At 37.0% G+C, this 18941-nt stretch overlaps 1 protein-coding gene across 6 annotated transcripts in view; it reads right to left on the bottom strand.

The window, feature by feature from the left end:
* The window catches only part of PAPOLA (poly(A) polymerase alpha), a 58837-nt gene that overhangs the window by 38128 nt on the left and 1768 nt on the right, over nucleotides 1-18941 (bottom strand). For all 6 annotated transcript variants that reach the window (XM_078054182.1, XM_036104700.2, XM_078054181.1 and 3 more), the window contains exons 2-4: nucleotides 5137-5310; nucleotides 4664-4730; nucleotides 1047-1128 (exon numbers count right to left, since the gene is read on the bottom strand). In XM_078054182.1, the coding sequence (XP_077910308.1) occupies nucleotides 1047-1128; nucleotides 4664-4730; nucleotides 5137-5310 (323 nt within the window). The remainder of the gene's footprint in view (nucleotides 1-1046; nucleotides 1129-4663; nucleotides 4731-5136; nucleotides 5311-18941) is intronic.

Raw genomic sequence — 18941 nt, 5'->3', positions numbered from 1 at the left:
TAACTACTACTGGCACAGAGCAGTGGGAGATGAGGAGAAGGAAGAACGCCAGAACAAACAGAACACTATCCTGGCAGATACTTTTTAACAAGAAGTCAGTGGTTAATGGCTGAAGAATCCTAGTTCTGCCAAGAGATGGCTGGGAGAAACTGTTCAAGCCTACTGTCTCGGTAAGTCTCAGACTTCTATTTGTTACATGAGAATAAGAGAAGTGAGGAATAAATGAGATAATGAAGACCAAAAGCTTATTATTAGCTCAGTGCCCAGCAAAAAAAGTCCAATAAATGTTCTCTGCCGTGATAACATTTTCACTGTGTATTTATTTGCATAAGATAAGTACAAAGCAAGAAAATACTGACAGTAATCACCAATGGCTGCAGATACACTGTTGTGGTTTGGTTTTTGCTCAACTGTATTTTACAACTATTGAAAAAAGCACGAGGAAAAGAAAATCCACAGGTCTTTTTAAGAGGCTTGCATTCATTTTTGTTCTGATTTCCTGACTTGATATTCTTCAGGTAGAGGAAATGATACAGAGAGCAGCACTGTCCGAAAGAGCTGTCCACCGGGGAAAAAAGTTCTCTCTCTGCACTTTGCTGCACAGTAACCACTAGCCACCATGTTACTGATCTAAAAATGCGACTACTTCTACTGAGGCACTGACTTACCTCTTAAGCTGAAGTACAGTTGACATACAATGTTGTATCAGCCTCAGGTGTACAACACAGTGATTCCACAAGTCTATACACTATGTTCTGCTCACCACTCTAAGTGCAGTATACAAGGTCCTTAACGTACTACTGACTATATTCCCTATGCTGTACAGAACTGCCTTTTCTAATTTACTTAATACCATATTGGTCAGTGCAGGGTTAGAAGACATCTTTTTTATCTTCTTAACCAACTTTAGGCTCCTTGAAGTATTCTATCTTCCACACAAACTCACTAAGCTGTATGCTACGCAAGTAACTGCGATGAATGGGTCGTTATGATTTTTAAGAACTAAAAAGAGTATTCCTTCTCAAGATAATTAAAACAGTATTTACCTTTTGTATGTACTCCTAATCTGTAAGATCCAAATGTAAAAATTTTTCCTCCAACATTTTCAATTACAGATTGTGGAAGATTCTGTTTAAACAAACAAGAAATGGATATTCCATCAGTGGAGAACAAAAGAGATTACTTCAAATAGCACTATACAATAATTTAAAAAAAAAATAAGAATTCAGTGCAAATTTATGGAGGGTAAACAAACTCTGTAAGCTCTACCAAATACCAGGCCTTCATATATCAACCAATTTTGAAATAAAAGCAATTTCCAACTTTTAGTGAACGTTCTTTAGTGACCCACACCATTTTAGAATTTTGCCACGTTTCTGGAAACTGCTATAAAAGAGGACTATCGTACAGGAGAGCATGTGATTCCACAGGAGTAATGTTAGAAGCAGATTTTATTCATGACCAATATGCTGCACATATCATGAATGTTAGACTATAACAAAAACACATATTCTGATTGCTTAAAAAATTACATTCAATGATTATACTGAATATTCCACAGTACATTAGATATAATTTTACCGTATCAAAAGTGACTTTAAGGCCAATACTGCTACATAATAGTTTAGATTTCAAAAAGGCTTTGGCGGGATGACTTTGAACAGAACTAAAACTTACTGATAGTTTCTTAGAGTAGAAACACCAAGAAAAAGGAGAAAGGAAAGCATTTAAAAATCATCTTCCTGACCCTGGTACTACTGTAAAGTACTATGGTGAGTACTTAATGCCACTGGTGGTAAGGATGATACCTGTCCAAACAAAAAACAATTTTAATGTGTGCCTGGTCAATGTTTCTCTTCACTTTCTAATTCCTCAGTAAAGTCTTATTCAGTACCAAAACACCAATCACTCCTCCTCACCTCCCCCAAGTAACATAAATGAAAGTGTTACTTCATACTACAAAAACCTTAAAAATAAATTGTAAAGATTCAGGGACTCCCTTGTTTTTTGAGGGCACATTTAATCATCACTTATACAAAAAGGACCATCTAGATATATGATATTACATTTGTCTTCCTACATTTAGAAATCTAAAAACCTCACTTGCAAAGTTGGCCTGGTTATTTAAATTAAGTCAGCAAGATGTTGCAGGAATAGGCCTACAAAGGGAGTTAGGAAGAAACTACCTGAGATCAACCATCTACGGACTTTTCTAGTAAAACAAATCTTTTGGATACGTGCACTCTAAAGAACTGTCCACTATAGTGTGAAATATATATAGGTATATATAATGAAATATAGCTAGCTTGGCTGAGGAACTGGATATTTAATTTTAGATCATTTAAACAGAAACAGCCACATGTCATTAATGGCTACTGTATATGAGCACACGTTTACACATTAGTACGTTTATAGCTATTTTAATAATTTTAACCCAGAAATTAAGATTCCTTAATTCAGGTCACAGAAAAATAAATTGCAAAATCTTTTTTTTTTAGTCTCAGAATACTAGACAGCAAACAAGACAACTGAAGTAAAATTCAAATTTTATATAATTCCCCCCCCCCACAAATACCATAAATAAATTCATTGGAACTATCTATTAATCACTGCTTCTCAACCAGGGCTGACTCTACTCCTCCAGGAACAAACAGCAATGTCTAGAGACATTTTTGGTCATAATTTGGAGAGAGAGAGGGCAAGGGCAGTGCATCTAGTAACAGAGGGCCAGGGATGTGTTTTGCTTAAGATCTTAAAATGCACAGGATAACACCCTAAAGAAGAATTATCTGATCCCAAAATATCAACAGTGTCAACATCAAGAAATCCTGTACCAAGTCTTAAAACTAACCAGCCGAAGAAGAAGTTCTCTCTACAAAAGGCAGACACAGAAGAGCAAAGCGTATGAAGCCTAACCTCAGTCCCTCTCTCTGATCAACTCACTACTTACAGTTAGGCTGTAAGGAAAAGGACACGGATAAACCCGAACAGGAATGAGCATTACTTCCATTCACCCAAACACATTTTCTGACCCTCAGTAAAACCAGCAGGAAGAACTGTACCAAGTATTACTGGTTAAAGAAACTTACTGAAGTAAATGCCTGAAATAAAACTACGACGAGGCAGTACTCACATTTCACGTTAAGTAAATCTAAGTTTTGTCTTTGTCTACTTGACTATGGCTTTAAACTTAAACATTTAAAAAATGCCATTAAAACAAGGCTGTATTTCCTATAGAAGGTTAAGGAAAGCCCAAGTTCAATAAATGAGTAAAAAATACTTAAACCTGGACATCTGCTGCTCAGCTCAAAAAGAACTTTCTTTTTAAAATCTCATTCATGGGGCGCCTGGGTGGCACAGTCGGTTAAGGGTCCGACTCTTGATTTCGGCTCAGGTCGTGATCTCAGGGTCCTGGAATCAAGCTGCACATCCAGGCTCCGCGGGTGTACGCTTGAGATTCTCTCTCTCCCTCTGCACCACCCCCCTCCCCCTCTCTCTCTAAAATAAATTTTTATAAATAAATAAATAAATCACATTCGTATCAGGAATTCTATCAATGAGAAACATGCAGTACACCGAGTCCCCCGTTTAGAACACTCCCACTGCTGAAGTTTTAATCAGTTGCTTAAAACATATATATGCTGTTTTAAGAAAACAATATAAATTTGACTAAAACCAAAAGACTTTCTTCTTTGTTAATCCCCTCTCTCAAGTTTTCAATCCTTGGTTCTCTTTCCATCAATTTTTCAGTTGTATTATAAATTAAATATGCCTTTTATACTGTCCTGGGGAAACTGCCACTACTTAAGCAATTTTTTCAACGTAATCTCTACCCCCAACATGGGGCTCAAACTTACAACCCCAAGATCAAGAGTTGCACCCTCTACAGACTGAGCCAGCCAGGCGCCCCTATGCAATTTTTAAAAATGGGCCAAATGAATTCCACACACAACTCTAAGAATACACTTCCATTACCAGAAGCCCAGTCATAGATTCATCAACTGTATGTATAATTTTTCAGAATAAAGTTTAGGAACTCAGAGAATATTATAAAAAACTAAACAGATACTCAGTTTGAGAGTCTAGTATCTGAAAACCTAAAAATTGTTCATTGTTGTAGGATTGCTTAAAAGGTAGCAAGATTCTCAAATATTTAATATACATTTTTAAAGCACCTCTTCAGGGAAATATCTATTATTTCTGTGAAGCATAAGTAATTACTGAGTTTCAGCTTTAAATATTGCAACAGGGCGCCTGGGTGGCTCAGTCGTTAAGCATCTGCCTTCGGCTCAGGTCATGATCCCAGGGTCCTGGGATCGAGTCCCACATTGGGCTCCCTGCTCGGCAGGAAGTCTGCTTCTCCCTCTCCCACTCCCCCTGCTTGTATTCCCTCTCTCGCTGTCTCTCTGTTGAAAAATAAATAAAATCTTTAAACAAATAAATACATATATACATACATACTGCAACAAAAAAGTACTCATAAAATCACTGAATTCAGTTGTTTTCCCTGCTTTCAAAATAACTAGAAACAAAATTCTGTTATCAAATAGTCTAAAACGGACTTTGCATTAAAGACTCTAAATCCACTCTAACAAGAACAGCTTACTTAAGACTGCTGCTATTCAGTTGGCAAATTATTTCATATACAAATAAGTCACCTTACCTTGCTTTCACTGATTTCTCGTATCCACTCTTTTACCAGGTTATTTAATTTCCCCAAAATTAAAATCCTGTTGATAGAGCAAATATCAATCAAGTATCAAGTTGTTTCATTACTAATTAAAATGAAAATCAGTTCTCAATAGGTGGTTCCCTAAATTTCAACCAGTTTTTAAGTTATCAGAAAGTAAGTACACAGTAGTTTACTATATGTAGGCACTGTTACACTGGGAAAGGCATTCTTTAGCTGAGTAAGCATTCCCCTTCTGACAATGCTGTAATGTAATAACCAAAAGCATCAAAAATCAAAAGGGAATAAAATTCATTGTAGAAAAAAAGTTTTTTCTAAGCATCGCTCTTGTTCAATACAGATTTCAGGGAATAATTCTGACTGAGTAGATAATGCCTCAAAAATTAGTTTATTACACTGATAAAAAATTATTAAATTAAAAGAAAAATACGTATGTGTATATTCACCTGCGCTGCAGTTCCTCTTCCTCTTCAAAAACCCCAAAGGGCTTCAGAGTCTCAATTAGTTTCTGTGTAAGCAGGCAGTCAGTCTCCTTGGGGGCTGCTAAGCTGATAGGAGAGGTAATGCCATAATGCTTCTGGGGCGGCTGTGTTTGTTGTGATCCCTGCGTTGTAACTGGACTACAAACAAAATTAGATAAAATTACTGCCAAAAAATTTCTACAATTTGAAACAAATCATTTGACTAGAAAAACTGCTTTAGTAAAATGCATTTCTAAACACAGCTGGGGGGCGCCTGGTGGCTCAGTTGGTTAAGCGACTGCCTTCAGCTCAGGTCATGATCCTGGGACGGCTCAGGTCACGATCCTGGAGTCCCAGGATCGAGTCCAGCATCCCACATCCCCACATCCTGCATCCGGCTCCCTGCGGGGAGTCTGCTTCTTCCTCTGACCCTCCCCTGCTTCATGTGCTCTCTCTCTCTCTCAAATAAAGAAATAAATAAATCTTAAACACAGTTGGTTTCCTGCCATATCCAGAAAGACTCCTTTCAAAAGACATCTTACAGCAAAAAGTAACCAACCAAAAGCAAGTGACCAAAAAGAAAACTGTAACTCTTCCCACTCCAAGGATTTTAACTTTGTCATTACCTAAATATCTAAATAAGCTATAAGAATCCAGATCAAATATAATGGTAGAGAAAACACAACTTAGAATATGGTGAACTGAGAAACTACTTCTTGAAAAGGAGCCAAAATCTGTTATACTGTTATTTCTAAAGCAATGATAAACACACTATAAACACTATTTAACCAATACAAGAGATTCTCCACAAACAGAACTTAATATCTGACTCACAGTGAATAAAATTCATAAAATACAGAGCAAATAACAAAGATAACTTGCAGAATGCGGGGCACTGTAGTCACACACTTAAGCTTATTACACATTTCTGGTGAGAGATTCGCACTTCAACAGTGATGCTAGTCTAAAAGGTTTTTCCTCCCCCATTTTAAGAGAAATTCCAGATTTTTACAATCAGTAGGATTTTACTGTAACTGGTTAAATACAAAAAGGCATGGCATACTTGAAATGCTTTAGAGGAAATTAATTTGACTCGAGTATTTTTTTGATGAAACTCATTCATGTTTCTCATCCTCTTTGTTAAAATAATTTTAAGTCAATGGACAAGACCTCTAAAGAGAAGCAGCACAATTATTATATAAAAACTAACAAGTCAAATACCATAAAAAATGAAGAATGGGCTAAGAACCTATTTATTTCTCCCAAATTTGCTCCTTAAAAAATTGAAGTGTTTGTTTTACACACACACACCTACTTTTCTTTCCAAGTATGTATTTTTTTTACACTGAAGAGGAAAAAAAAATTGAAGTTCAATAATCTACTTAAGCAATAACGTGCCAAATCCAAGAATCCTATGCAGGGAAGTCCCATTATGCATTTAATACCTATCCACTGGATTCTGGTTTATACAGTCACTGCTGGACAGTGTTCGATATTTTGTCTTCTATTATCAGCATAGAACTAAGAACGCCAGGAAAGCCATCCTGCTTGTTTCTAAGTCAGCCAACGGTCTGTGTATTCTCTAGTCAATGTTTCCTGGTCCAGTTATGCACTCTCTCAATTTTAATCCAGGTTAGTAAATAAATGTCAGGTATATTATCTGTTTCAGCAATTAATTCATGTCAGATCCTTCCTCCTACTCCTGTAACTAAACTGCAAAGCTATACAAAGGCTATGTTAATTCCCAGAGCTGGGGATCCACATGAGCACAAAGCACTGTCTCAGACTAAGTATCTTCCATTAATGTTCTATTTTTCACATTTATGTAGCATCTTCTATGATTAAAATATACAAATTAACCTAAGTGTAAATGCATTCATGATGTCTTGGTTAGAACATATTTTTGTCAATAAACAGTTATCATCAGGTTCCATAAAAGTGACATCAAAAATGCAGCCCTGGGGCGCCTGGGTGGCTCAGTCGGTTAAGGGTCTGCCTTTGGCTCAGGTCATGATCCCAGGGTCCTGGGATCAGCCCCGCATGGCAGAGCCCCACGTGGCATCAGGCTCCCTGCTCAGTGGGGAGCCCGCTTCTCCCTCTCCCTGCCACTCCCCCTGCTTGTGCGCTCTCTCTCTCAAATAAATAAAATCTTTTTTTTTTTAAGATTTTATTTATTTATTTGACAGAGAGAGAGAGAGCGAGAGCAGGAACACAAGCAGGGGGAGTGGGAGAGGGAGAAGCAGGCTTTCCGGCGAGCAGGGAGCCTGATGCGGGGCTCGATCCCAGGACCCTGGGATCATGACCTGAGCCGAAGGCAGTCGCTCAACGACTGAGCCACCCAGGCGCCCCAATAAATAAAATCTTAAAAAAAAAAAAAAAAAGGTAGCCCTGAAAACTGCCTAACCATTTGAGAACCCCTTCACACCACACATACTCTGATTTCAGATAAATTAGATATTAAATGAAAACAGCACACTAAGTGATTATATTCTCCGTATTTTTCACTGCCTCAATATGAGTTTCTCCAAGTCAACTAGAACCGTTCATGACTACGACAGGATTACGAATACTTTAATAAATGATTTTAACATGAGTAGAGCCAGAAATGAAAACAAGTGCAAGTTCATTCCAGTTAGTCTTGGTTCAAGCAAGGCGAGATTTCAAGTCAAGTGTGAACTGAATTCATGTTTTCATAACTTCAGGTAATAATTTCAGGTAAAATAATCCACTCTAGTGGATTGTTTTTTTGTTTTGAGCAAGTAATATGTTTCTCTGCATTCATTCCTTTCTGAAGAGGTTAAATCCATTACCAGTTTAGTTGGATCATCAACAAAATATGAGTACTCACTCTCTGTGAGGTTAAGGCTCACTTATCTTTCCCATTTTTTTCTTTCTCAAATATTCAGGTTTTTCACTGTCACACAAAAAACAATGCTTGGAAAGGCCCTGTCTACTTCAAAAAATATCACCAGAATATTAGGATACCAATTCATATTTCCAAATTCACACCAAGTCTGTTCACCCTAATTTGAAAAATATGTTGATTTCTATGAGTTTCCACATTACCACTTTGATGGGGAAACAAATCAGATGCAAATTACAGCTTTTTATTCACTTTATTCAAAATATCGTCACATCATCTAAAATAAAATCACTTTTATTTGTCCCATCTAATTCAGGAAAAAACATCTACAGCATATGTCTACACATGTATACACATAGAACATATATTTAACTCAAGTACACATACAGAACATATACTAATTCGGGCGCCTGGGTGGCTCAGTCGGTTAAGCGGCTGCCTTCGGCTTAGGTCATGATCCTGGGGTCCTGGGATCATCCCGCTTCGGGCTCCCTGATCAGCGGGCAGTCTGCTTCTCCCTCTGCCTCTCCCCCGACTCGTTCTCTCAATCTCGCTCTCATGCTCTCTCAAATAAATAAATAAAATCTTAAAAAAAAAAAAAAACAACATACACTAATTCAAGAACACATATAAAAAAACAAACATCATGGGGCGCCTGGGTGGCTCAGTCGTAGTCGTTAAGCGTCTGCCTTCGGCTCAGGTCATGATCCCAGGATCCTGGATCAAGTCCCACATCGGGCTCCCTGCTCGGCAGGAAGCCTGCTTCTCCCTCTCCCACTCCCCCTGCTTGTGTTCCCTCTCTCACTGTGTCTCTGTCAAATAAATAAATGAAAAAATCCTTTAAAAAAAAAATCAATCAAAACCAAGTTAAGAGGAAAGAAATACATGTTCTGAAAGTTACAAGATACCTGTGCCTCCAATAAAAATGGCTTAATCTTAGCTTAAATAGCTGACTAGAAATTCCAGGCTGCCATATGCTTTGAATGTCCAAAATGTCCCAAGTAGAAACGCTAACCATGACTGTACTTTAAACAGAGAAAGTCAAGTTTTCCATTCAATTTTAATATTAGAAATCAAGTAAAGTGATAAAAACAATTTAAGGATCTTTATTTGCTGTTCTAACAAAACAAAAATACACATTCCAATACTGAGTAATTTAAAGGATTCTGCTTTATAGACCCTCTCCTGGAACAATACACCAGATAGCTATCAATCCCAAGAATGGAGAGTTCTTCCATTCTCGAACACATTAAACGTCTGCCCGTATCTATCACATTTTTTTTTTTTTAAAGATTTTATTTATTTGACAGAGAGGGCACAAGCAGAGGGAGAGAGAGGGAGAAGCGGGCTCCCTGCTGTGGGACTCGATCCCAGGACCCTGGGATCATGACCTGAGCAGAAGGCAGACGCTTAACCGACTGAGCCACCCAGGCGTCCTCTATCACCTTCTAGAGACATTTTTTACCAGCATTTAGTTTTCTTCAGACATTATTCTATTTTAAAAATAAAATTCTATAATTACATAAAACAAAGAAAAAACAGACTAGATACAGAGCTACAGTATTTGTGATTTATTAAAATTTCAGGTTTTTACTATGAAGAACACTTGTCCTTTTCCTGAGCAGTTTATTTTCATCTCATGAACACAGTGAAACTGGTGACCATCCAGCTCCCCCTGCTTGTGTTCCCTCTCTCACTGTCTCTCTCTATCAAAGAAATAAATAAAATCTTAAAAAAATAATAATAATAAATAATAAAGTTTTAATCCAATACTCAAAAGTCCATCCTTTCCCAATGTTAGGCTGTGCATAACATGACCCTAATTAGGATAAATATTTAGGTACTTAGAATAGCACATTTTTGTGAAATTAGTATATGACTGCAGGTTGCTCATTTCAGCTCTATATTTCAAAAGTTTAGGCATCTAACTTAGTAAGTATACTCTGAAATATCGAGAACCACTCTGGTACAGTAATTATAAAGCTAACTCAAATAGTATAGTATAAGTTCCCATGATATGTTAACTGTTGTTTAGTGGCCACATATCCAGTCAAAATATGATCAATCTTTGGATAAATTATACTAATAACCATTTCAAATCACTGAGGAAAGTACAGAACACTCAAATGGGTTTGGCTAACCACTGTAAAATCTAAATTCCAGATGCCACGGTATTTCAAAATACTGAATTAGAAATATTTCAAAATATTAAAAACACTATTTTCAAAACCATATTTAAGACACACAAAACTCAAAAGCCATACAGAAAAATTTACCTACATAAAAATATTCCAGCTTTTATATAACAAAAATATATCATAAGCAAAGTTAAAACAAATAATAAGTGAGGAAAATACATGCAACCTATCCCAAAAGATTAATAGTCTCAATGCATAGAGTTCTTAAATCAACTAAAAAAGTTTCACTGCACATCAGGCAAGCAAATTAGGACAACTATTTTCCTGTCATACTGCAGAAAAACAAAGTTGATATACATCTGGTAAAAATGAAAAATCTATTATAAGCCTACAGTATTGGTAATGGTGTAAGAAAATGAGCACTCTTATCCATCACAATGGAAATGAACATAATTTTAAAAAGCAATCTGGCAATACTCATTAAAATAAAAATGCATGTATCAATTTTAAAAGTTTATGTTCAACAACTTCACCTCTAGCAATCTATCTTACAGAAATACTAGGACACAGGACTCAAACCAAAGGCCCTGAAGTTGGGAGACATGTTCTTTTTAATTCACAACACAGTTTCAATATATGAAATATAACACAAAAATCCGAATTTCCAGCCACTTGTGGGACAGGGGTACAATAAGACAGGTCAAATATGGGCCCAAAATCCTGTACAGCAACAATAAACTTGAAATGAGCAGTACCTATCCCAGGGTCATCCCCTATGGGCAGTTGGGGGACATGCTTGGTATTCGTAAATACCTCTGTGACTCCACAGGTTCTAGAATTTGACCCTTCTCATAGGAGTAATACAAAAAGATGTCCAAGGTTGTTCACTGGAGCACTGTATACAATGTACTAACTGGAAACCACCTAAATATCCATTAATATAATATAGGACTGGTTAATCACAGTACATTCTTACAACATAACACTATGCCATATAAAATCAGGGGATTATTACATGTAGTAGCATAGAAAGATGCCCATAATATACCAGCTGAAAAGAGCTGTGGAATATAATTATGATAATAGTATTTACTGAAACCTCAACATATTCCAGGTAGCATGTCAAGCACTTTACAATATTCCCAATTGTTCCTAACAACTCTATTAACTGTCTCCATATTACAGATGAATAAAGTAGAGAAACAACAGCTTATCTAAATTCATTGGGCCAGGATAAGAACCCAGGCATCTAACCTCTATGCTGAAGTGCCTTTATACATCTTCCACAATACACAGTTTTATATACTTAAAAATTATTTATTTTTATGTCTACAGATACATAAAAACACAATTTTCACTTTGTACTTTATAAAGGTTTGTTTCAAATTGTTAAATTATTTTTAATTAAATATTAATGATGTCATACTAAAGGTGAACATCATCTAATTCTACTATTTATTCACCATTAAATTAGGTTAGTGATAGTAAGGAGGCCAAAATCATGCCCTAAAATTACTCCCTGGCAGCAAGGGATACCAAATAAATGTTCAATTTAAAACAATAATTAACATTTTGATTATTAGATTTAATGAAGATTTAAAAAATTTTTTTAAATATTAGATTTTAAAAATCAGTTTATGCTAATCAAAGCACATTATCTTAAAGTGAAATAAACAAGACTTTAAAAAAATGGATTTTTTTCCACGCAATACTGCAATTAGAAATAGTAGTAAACCATGGGGCACCTGGGTGGCTCAGTCTTTAAGCGTCTGCCTTCAGCTCAGGTCATGATCCCAGGGTCCTGGGATCAAGCCCCGCATTGGGCTCCCTGTTCAGCAGGAAGCCTGCTTCTCCCTCTCCACTCCCCTGGCTTGTGTTCCCTCTCTCGCTGTCTCTCTCTCTGTCAAATAAATAAATAAAATCTTAAAAAAAAAAAGAAAGAAAGAAAAGAAATAGTAGCAAACCATGCTTTATTTATTGCTCCAGAAAACTGCTAAGGCATTCAAGGTTATCAAAATTCATCAATCCAGTTTTTCTAAAAGTACCTTTTTCTCATTTAACTTAATTTTGCCAGACAGTATAGCATTTATTAGGCTGAAATTTACTGAACTCCTAAATATGTATGAAAGCCAACACTAAAATCAGGAATACAAAAATAGTCTCTGCTCTCAGTGACAATCTCAGATTTGGTCTGGGATTCAGATCCTTAAAAAACAAGTGCAAAGTAAATGCTTAAAATAAATACTACAGAAACAAAGAATCAAGGCTATGCCAAAGAAAATCATTAAGGAGGTATGTACTCCAAATGATTTTGATGGGGGGTGGGAGGGAGGGCAGTCTAGGAAGATGACGAACACAGAAAAGGAAAGGACAACAAATCACCGATGGTGTTTTCCCAAACAGTTAATGTTTAATGACTTTGCATCCCAATTTAAACAAAGCTCATACTATTGATGAATCCCTGCCTCCTCATATTGGGCATATGGAATATGTTGTGGCCTAACGCTATCAACAAAGTCAAAATTCATAGCTACCAGCCAACTGAAAACACTTTATCATTTCTTCCTAGTTTTACTCAAGTTAAAACTGAAAGCTTAACTTGCCTGATAGTCTTCTTTGGAAGCAATCAGATAAAGCACAAAAACATATTTAATGTAACAATTCACCACAATATAATTTGCTGTAAAGAGGTCTTTACCTTAAACATAATGTGCCCACTGGGATTAAGCAGGAAAGAAAGGACACCAGACAGAAAAGGAGTAAGGGTCTGAATGTGCATTCAGTATTAATTCTTAACAGAAATATAATCTCTTTCACAAGAAGTTTAACACAGGATGTTTTAATTTTACTAGTAGCTTAGTCCAGGCTATAACAAGACAATGTATTTGATCACTAAGAAATTATACAAAGAATCACTAATTCACCAGCCATGTGTTCCGTGTAAATGGTACCAAACATATTAACAACCTCGCTATATTCTTAAAATATGTATTCCAGGTCTATCAGCCAGTATTTAGTAGGCAGCAGCAGAGGGCCCAGTAATAATTTATGCTCAAGGGGACCAAATTATGATGAATCCCAAGGCCAAACTTTATGGCTATATCAGCAAGGCTGATTATGCATGGGAAGGGTACTTGTTACTCAGTTATAAAAATGACCAAGTGATTCTTCCTTCCTTCCTAAGGGCACTTCCAACTGCCCCCTTGCCCTCTTTCTCCCAAAGGGCTAGAAGTAAAAAACCAGCCAGACCACAGTACTCATCCATCAGTTTGCCAAGTACAACTTGAAAAGCGGCCGGCCGTTTCACTGAATCTGGAAACCGTTCCTGCACGCGGCTCGGGAGGAGTGCCCAAACTGACCATCGCTGGAGCACGCCAAACACAGAGGGACTCACGTTAACCGTTCGTGTAAATTCTTGGTACCTGGACGAGCTAAAGGTTTGGCAGCTGTCGTCACGCCTTCTGCGGCAGACTTGGAAACGGCCCCCCTTCCCCGCACTGTCTGTAAGTTGTTGTCCCCATAAACATTGTCCGTTCCCCCCCACACACCCCGGTTTTAATCAAGTAAAGTCGGGTGCTGCTTTTCGATCTTGTGAAATGTGTACCATGGGATGGGAGGTTATCCTGTGCTAAAAATGCAGATCGACCATGTTTGAGGCACTGTTTTCCTTTCAGTGCCTACTGTCCTTCACTGTTGACCCCCAGGAACCCCGTTCCTGTGTCACCTGAGTGTCCGTGTTGGCTGTGTTTGCATTTCTATGTTGGTAGTTTGTGGCTTGTTTACGTGTGGGGGGTTTTTTAAAACATATTTTTATAAAAAGAATATAATTTAATGGTAATAATAACCTAAAACAAAAATGGAAGCTACTGGTTATTAACTTTCCACAAGATTAAATATAGATTTTTCCTTTTTTTTTTTTTTTTCTGTTTCTTAAAGTGCAATTTGAGATAAACTGGCCGGAGAAAACATTTATAAAAATAAATACTTTTTTTTTTTTTAAGATTTTATTTATTTATTTGAGAGAGAGAATGAGATAGAGAGAAAGAGCATGAGAGGAGGGAGGGTCAGAGGGAGAAGCAGACTCCCTGCCAAGCAGGGAGCCCGATGTGGGACTCGATCCTGGGACTCCAGGATCATGACCTGAGCCAAAGGCAGTCGCTTAACCAACTGAACCACCCAGGTGCCCCAAAAATAAATACTTTCATTTGAAAAAAAAGAAAGAAAGAAAATGTAAATAATATAGAGAATCTGAAAACATATAAAGATGTATTAGAAAAGAATAGTCAAAAATATGTTGTCATAGTATCGTAACACATTAACTTCAGGAAATGCAAGATGTTTCTGATGACTAAAACGACAGGAACACTATTCTTTAAGAACCCCAAAACTATAAAAGCCATCATAAAATGCAAGAAAAGCTGGTTTCTGGACAAAACACAGAGGGGGCACAAATTTGAAAGACAATTCTGTGACAGAAGAGGTAGAAAATAAAGATACTTAGCAAAATCCCTACATTTTTTCCTTTCCCAAATCTTTAATTTCCACCATTGAGTTGTTATATAATTCTGCAGACCTACAACCCAAAAATTAAAAAATCACACATTCCACAGAAGGCAGTGGTCACAAAATGAGAGTACAGAGTGGTAAACCTGGTCGTGGTTTTAAATAAATAAAGCTAAAAATACATTCTAAGATCTTAGGTTCTGTAGTATATTACACTTTACATACACTATACGTATATAATACATGTCACCAGTAAAAAAAAAAACAAAAAAAACCTTGAGATTCAAATATTCTACACACAAGAAATATGATCTTCAAAATTAATTCTACTTAAGACATTTAAACAGACTCCAACTGAGCTGATCAAACATAGTTCCCAACAAAGTCCACAGGAGATGGTATTGTACTAGAATGAGAAGGGAACATGGAACCCACAGTTTAATTAAGCCCCAATCTACAACTTAAGCACCTTTAGACCCTGGACAAGTGAGTACTTCAAGCCTCAATTTAACCAACTTTATTTTTTTTTATTTATTTATCTGACAGGGGGAGAGAGAGCACAAGCAGGGGGAACAGCAGAGGGAGAAGCAGACTGCCCGCTTAGCAGGGAGCCCAATGCAGGGCCCTACCCCAGGACCCCGGGATCCCAGGATCATGACCTGAGCTGAAGGCAGATGCTTAACAGACTGAACCACCCAGGCGCCCCTCAAGTTAACCAACTTTAAAGGGAACTAATACCTCCTGCAATGCTGCTGTTTTGTATATCATAAATTGAGAATGTGCAATTATTTAAAAGCTGCTGAATAATCAGAACAATAAACATACAGAACAAAAAAACATGCCTCCCACCCCACCAAAATGGGAAATACTAAGAATCCAAACAGCTTCATTCCGGCCAGAAGGCTTTCACCTGGGAGGGGCGAGGTAGGAGATGGGGGTGACTAGGGAATAGGAACTGAATTGGCTCATAAATTTATTCAATTCCAATACCTTATCTCCTAACTTCTCCATCAAAAAGCATGAACTGAGAACTGACTTGAGGTAATACACCACATTCCAAAACCACAGCCAATATTTTTTTTAGCAGCAAGCACTTCATTACAAAATCTCTAAATCCTAAAATCTGAAAACCAAAATAGCTCTGTTAGAAGTTATCTTCCCTAAAGATTATCCAATGCATTGTTCTGCATGGACAACAACAAAAATCTTTAAACCATGTGTGTGTCCATCCATCCAGACTGTCCAAAAACCACCCAGAAACGCTGCCACCACTGGAAACAGCAGCTTGGGGCAGCAGTCAGCTGTTCCCGTAAAGCGGCAATTCTCAAGTTTTCAAACTTTTTGGTCACAGACTCCTTTTACAACTCTTAAGCTTTACTGAGGAACCCAAAGATCTTTTTGCTTATACGGATTATATCTGCCAATATTTACTGCATTGGAATTATAACTGGGATAAATTTTTAAATGCTTATGTATTTGAGTAACAAGAAATCTATTACATGTTAACATAAATAATTTTTTAAAACTGTTCTCCAAAACAAAAAATTTAGTGACACTAATCTCACTGTTTTACATTTTTGCAAATCTTTTTAATTATGGCTTTATCAAAGACCGCGGTATTCCTCTATCTGCTTCTGCATTCAATCCCTTTGACAAGCTGTTCTGGTAGACACATAGGAAGAAAACCTGGCATCACACCATCCTAACTGGAAGAGTATTTCAATAGCCGTTTCAAATAATCGTGGATATTCTTCTATGATACTACACCAAAACTCCCCAAGTGTTTTATTAAAGATTAGTTACAATATCAAAGCTGAAACCACATCAATAAACCCCTTAGACTGCTGCATTAAAATCCATTGGTCTAGGGGCGCTTTGCAGGTGGAGCCTGTGACTCTTGATCTCAGGGTTATGGGTTCGAGCCCCATGTTGGGTGTACAGATTACTTAAAAATAAAATCTTAAAAAAAAAAATCCATTGATCAACACTGCACTTCGAATGTACCTTTTACCAATGTATGATTTTTATTACATCAAAATTAAGCTTATCTTCCAAATGTTGACACATTACAAAATGTATTTTTTTAAAAAAATGGTATCATTAATATCACTACCAATCTTATCAGAAACATTTTTTAACTACTAGGAAGCTGTCAAGCTTACAATGACAGAAACAAGCCTTCCAAAATTCTAGTTTTTATCTTCAAATTTATCATTTGGCCACCAATGCTGTCAGCTGTTTTCCTTAAAGAGACAGGCTCACTTCATTTTCAGGAAAATAATGGTCCAAGTGTCAATACCCATGGTTCATCATTTGTTTTTTCAGATAAAAGAGCTCTACGAGAAAAACACTAGTTTAGCTCACAAATCAATCAGACATGTGCTTTTCTCAAAACAACCATGCTACTTTTTAGTATACCACTTTATGTGTACTTCCCACTTTATCATGGCTTATGTAAGACAAATTCGAGAGTCAGGATTTATTAAAATTAATGTGTTTTACTGCTTCATCAAGAACTTTTTAAGCTGTGTGTTATGCTTGTGATGAAGAAATATATGACTACTAGTACAATATGGTGCCTCTGCCTCAATTTTTCCTAAGGCAAGAACAGCATTATCCACTACTGCTTTCACACCATCATGCAAATGTCCATAGAGTAAAAAAGAAATAACATTTCAGCACTATTATGAAATAGTTTGAATTTTATGTACTCCTTAGAGATCCCAGGGGTTCCACAGATCACAATGTGATCTGGTACCCATTACAACCCACCAAGAGGTCCCAGTTCTACCTGCTATGAATGACTTCATGAAACTATTTTTTTTTTCTGACAGCCCCAAATATTTGGGAGAAAAGCTACTGTCTCCCCCAGGTCTTGCTAAATATCTCTTCCAGTAACTTTTAACAACATTCTACGAATGTGGTATGAACATTAGTTAACTGATGATGGTTACTCTCCTCAAAATCTTTTCATTACACTTGTGATAGCCAGTTGATGCAAATAATGGATCTGTCCAGCACAGAGTAGGGCAGAAAGCAGAATACAGTTCCCAGAAACGCGTTATACTCTATCAATGCAGTGATTCTCAACAAGGAGAATCTTGCCAGGTTACATCTGGCAACATCTGGAGACATTTTGTCACTAATGGAGAGATGGGGGGTGGGGCTCCTGAAATCTAGTAGGTAAAGGCCAGGGATGCTGTTAAACACCTTACAACACACAAGCAGCCCCCTTCAAAGAATTATCTGACCCTAAATGTCAACAGTACCTACCAGAGAAACCCTGTATTAATGGATCCTAAAGACTACCAATATTTTTGGAAGCTTGATCACCACGGCTCTTAAATCATACCAGCCTTTCAAAATTATACATATATTACATGAGTTTTAGACAAAATATGAACACTTGTTCACAATGTTGTAATGACTTAAACTTCAATAACCTATTTTGATTTAACCCATTCTGACAGCTCAACTACGGCCTATGCCACAATCCCACCCACCCAAATTTAACAGGACAGCATACTAAAGTGCAAGTGGAAATCAAGCACGATAAGCCTGGGAATCACAATTCAAAACTTCAAAGAAACAAAATGAAAGGCAATTGTGACACCAGAATATGAAAAACAAAGAAAGCCAATCAATGAGGAAATAGGCCTATTTAACTAGGCAGTCTGGTCTTTTTGTTGTTGACTTAAAGTATAGCATACTTAGGGTTAAAAATGAGAGGGATATGGGGCGCCTGGGTGGCTCAGATGGTTAAGCGTCTGCCTTCGGCTCAGGTCATGATCCCGGGGTCCTGGGATCGAGCCCCACATCGGGCTCCTGGCTCAGCCAGGAGTCTGCTTCTCCCTCTGCCTCTCCCACTGCTCATGCTCTCTCTCTGTATCTCTGTGTCTCAAATGAATAAATAAAATCTTTAAAAAAAAAAAAAAAATGAGAGGGATACAATGAAAAACTGGGCATATTGTTCACAGTTCAAAAAACACACTGGAAAGCCAATTATCCAAAACTCTGTCTTCCATTTTATATATTTGAACTTCCAAGAAAATTTATGCTCTCAGGTCTTTAAAGAAAATGTACACCTCCCTTCCTCAAAGAAGGCTGGGAAAAAGTAGGTATAAAAGTATTTTTATTTTCTAGACAAAAAGATACGATTATGTTATTTCTAATTAAAACCTCTTAAATTGTTCATTTCCTATCACTGATCAAATTTTAATACTGACATGATTATCACAAAGTTGCTTTTCAAGCACAGCAATAATATGTGAGCTAACACAAAGAAG

This window comes from Halichoerus grypus, chromosome 8, assembly GCF_964656455.1.
Source record: "Halichoerus grypus chromosome 8, mHalGry1.hap1.1, whole genome shotgun sequence".
NCBI lineage: Eukaryota > Metazoa > Chordata > Mammalia > Carnivora > Phocidae > Halichoerus > Halichoerus grypus.
This window is presented reverse-complemented; position numbering and strand designations above follow the sequence as displayed.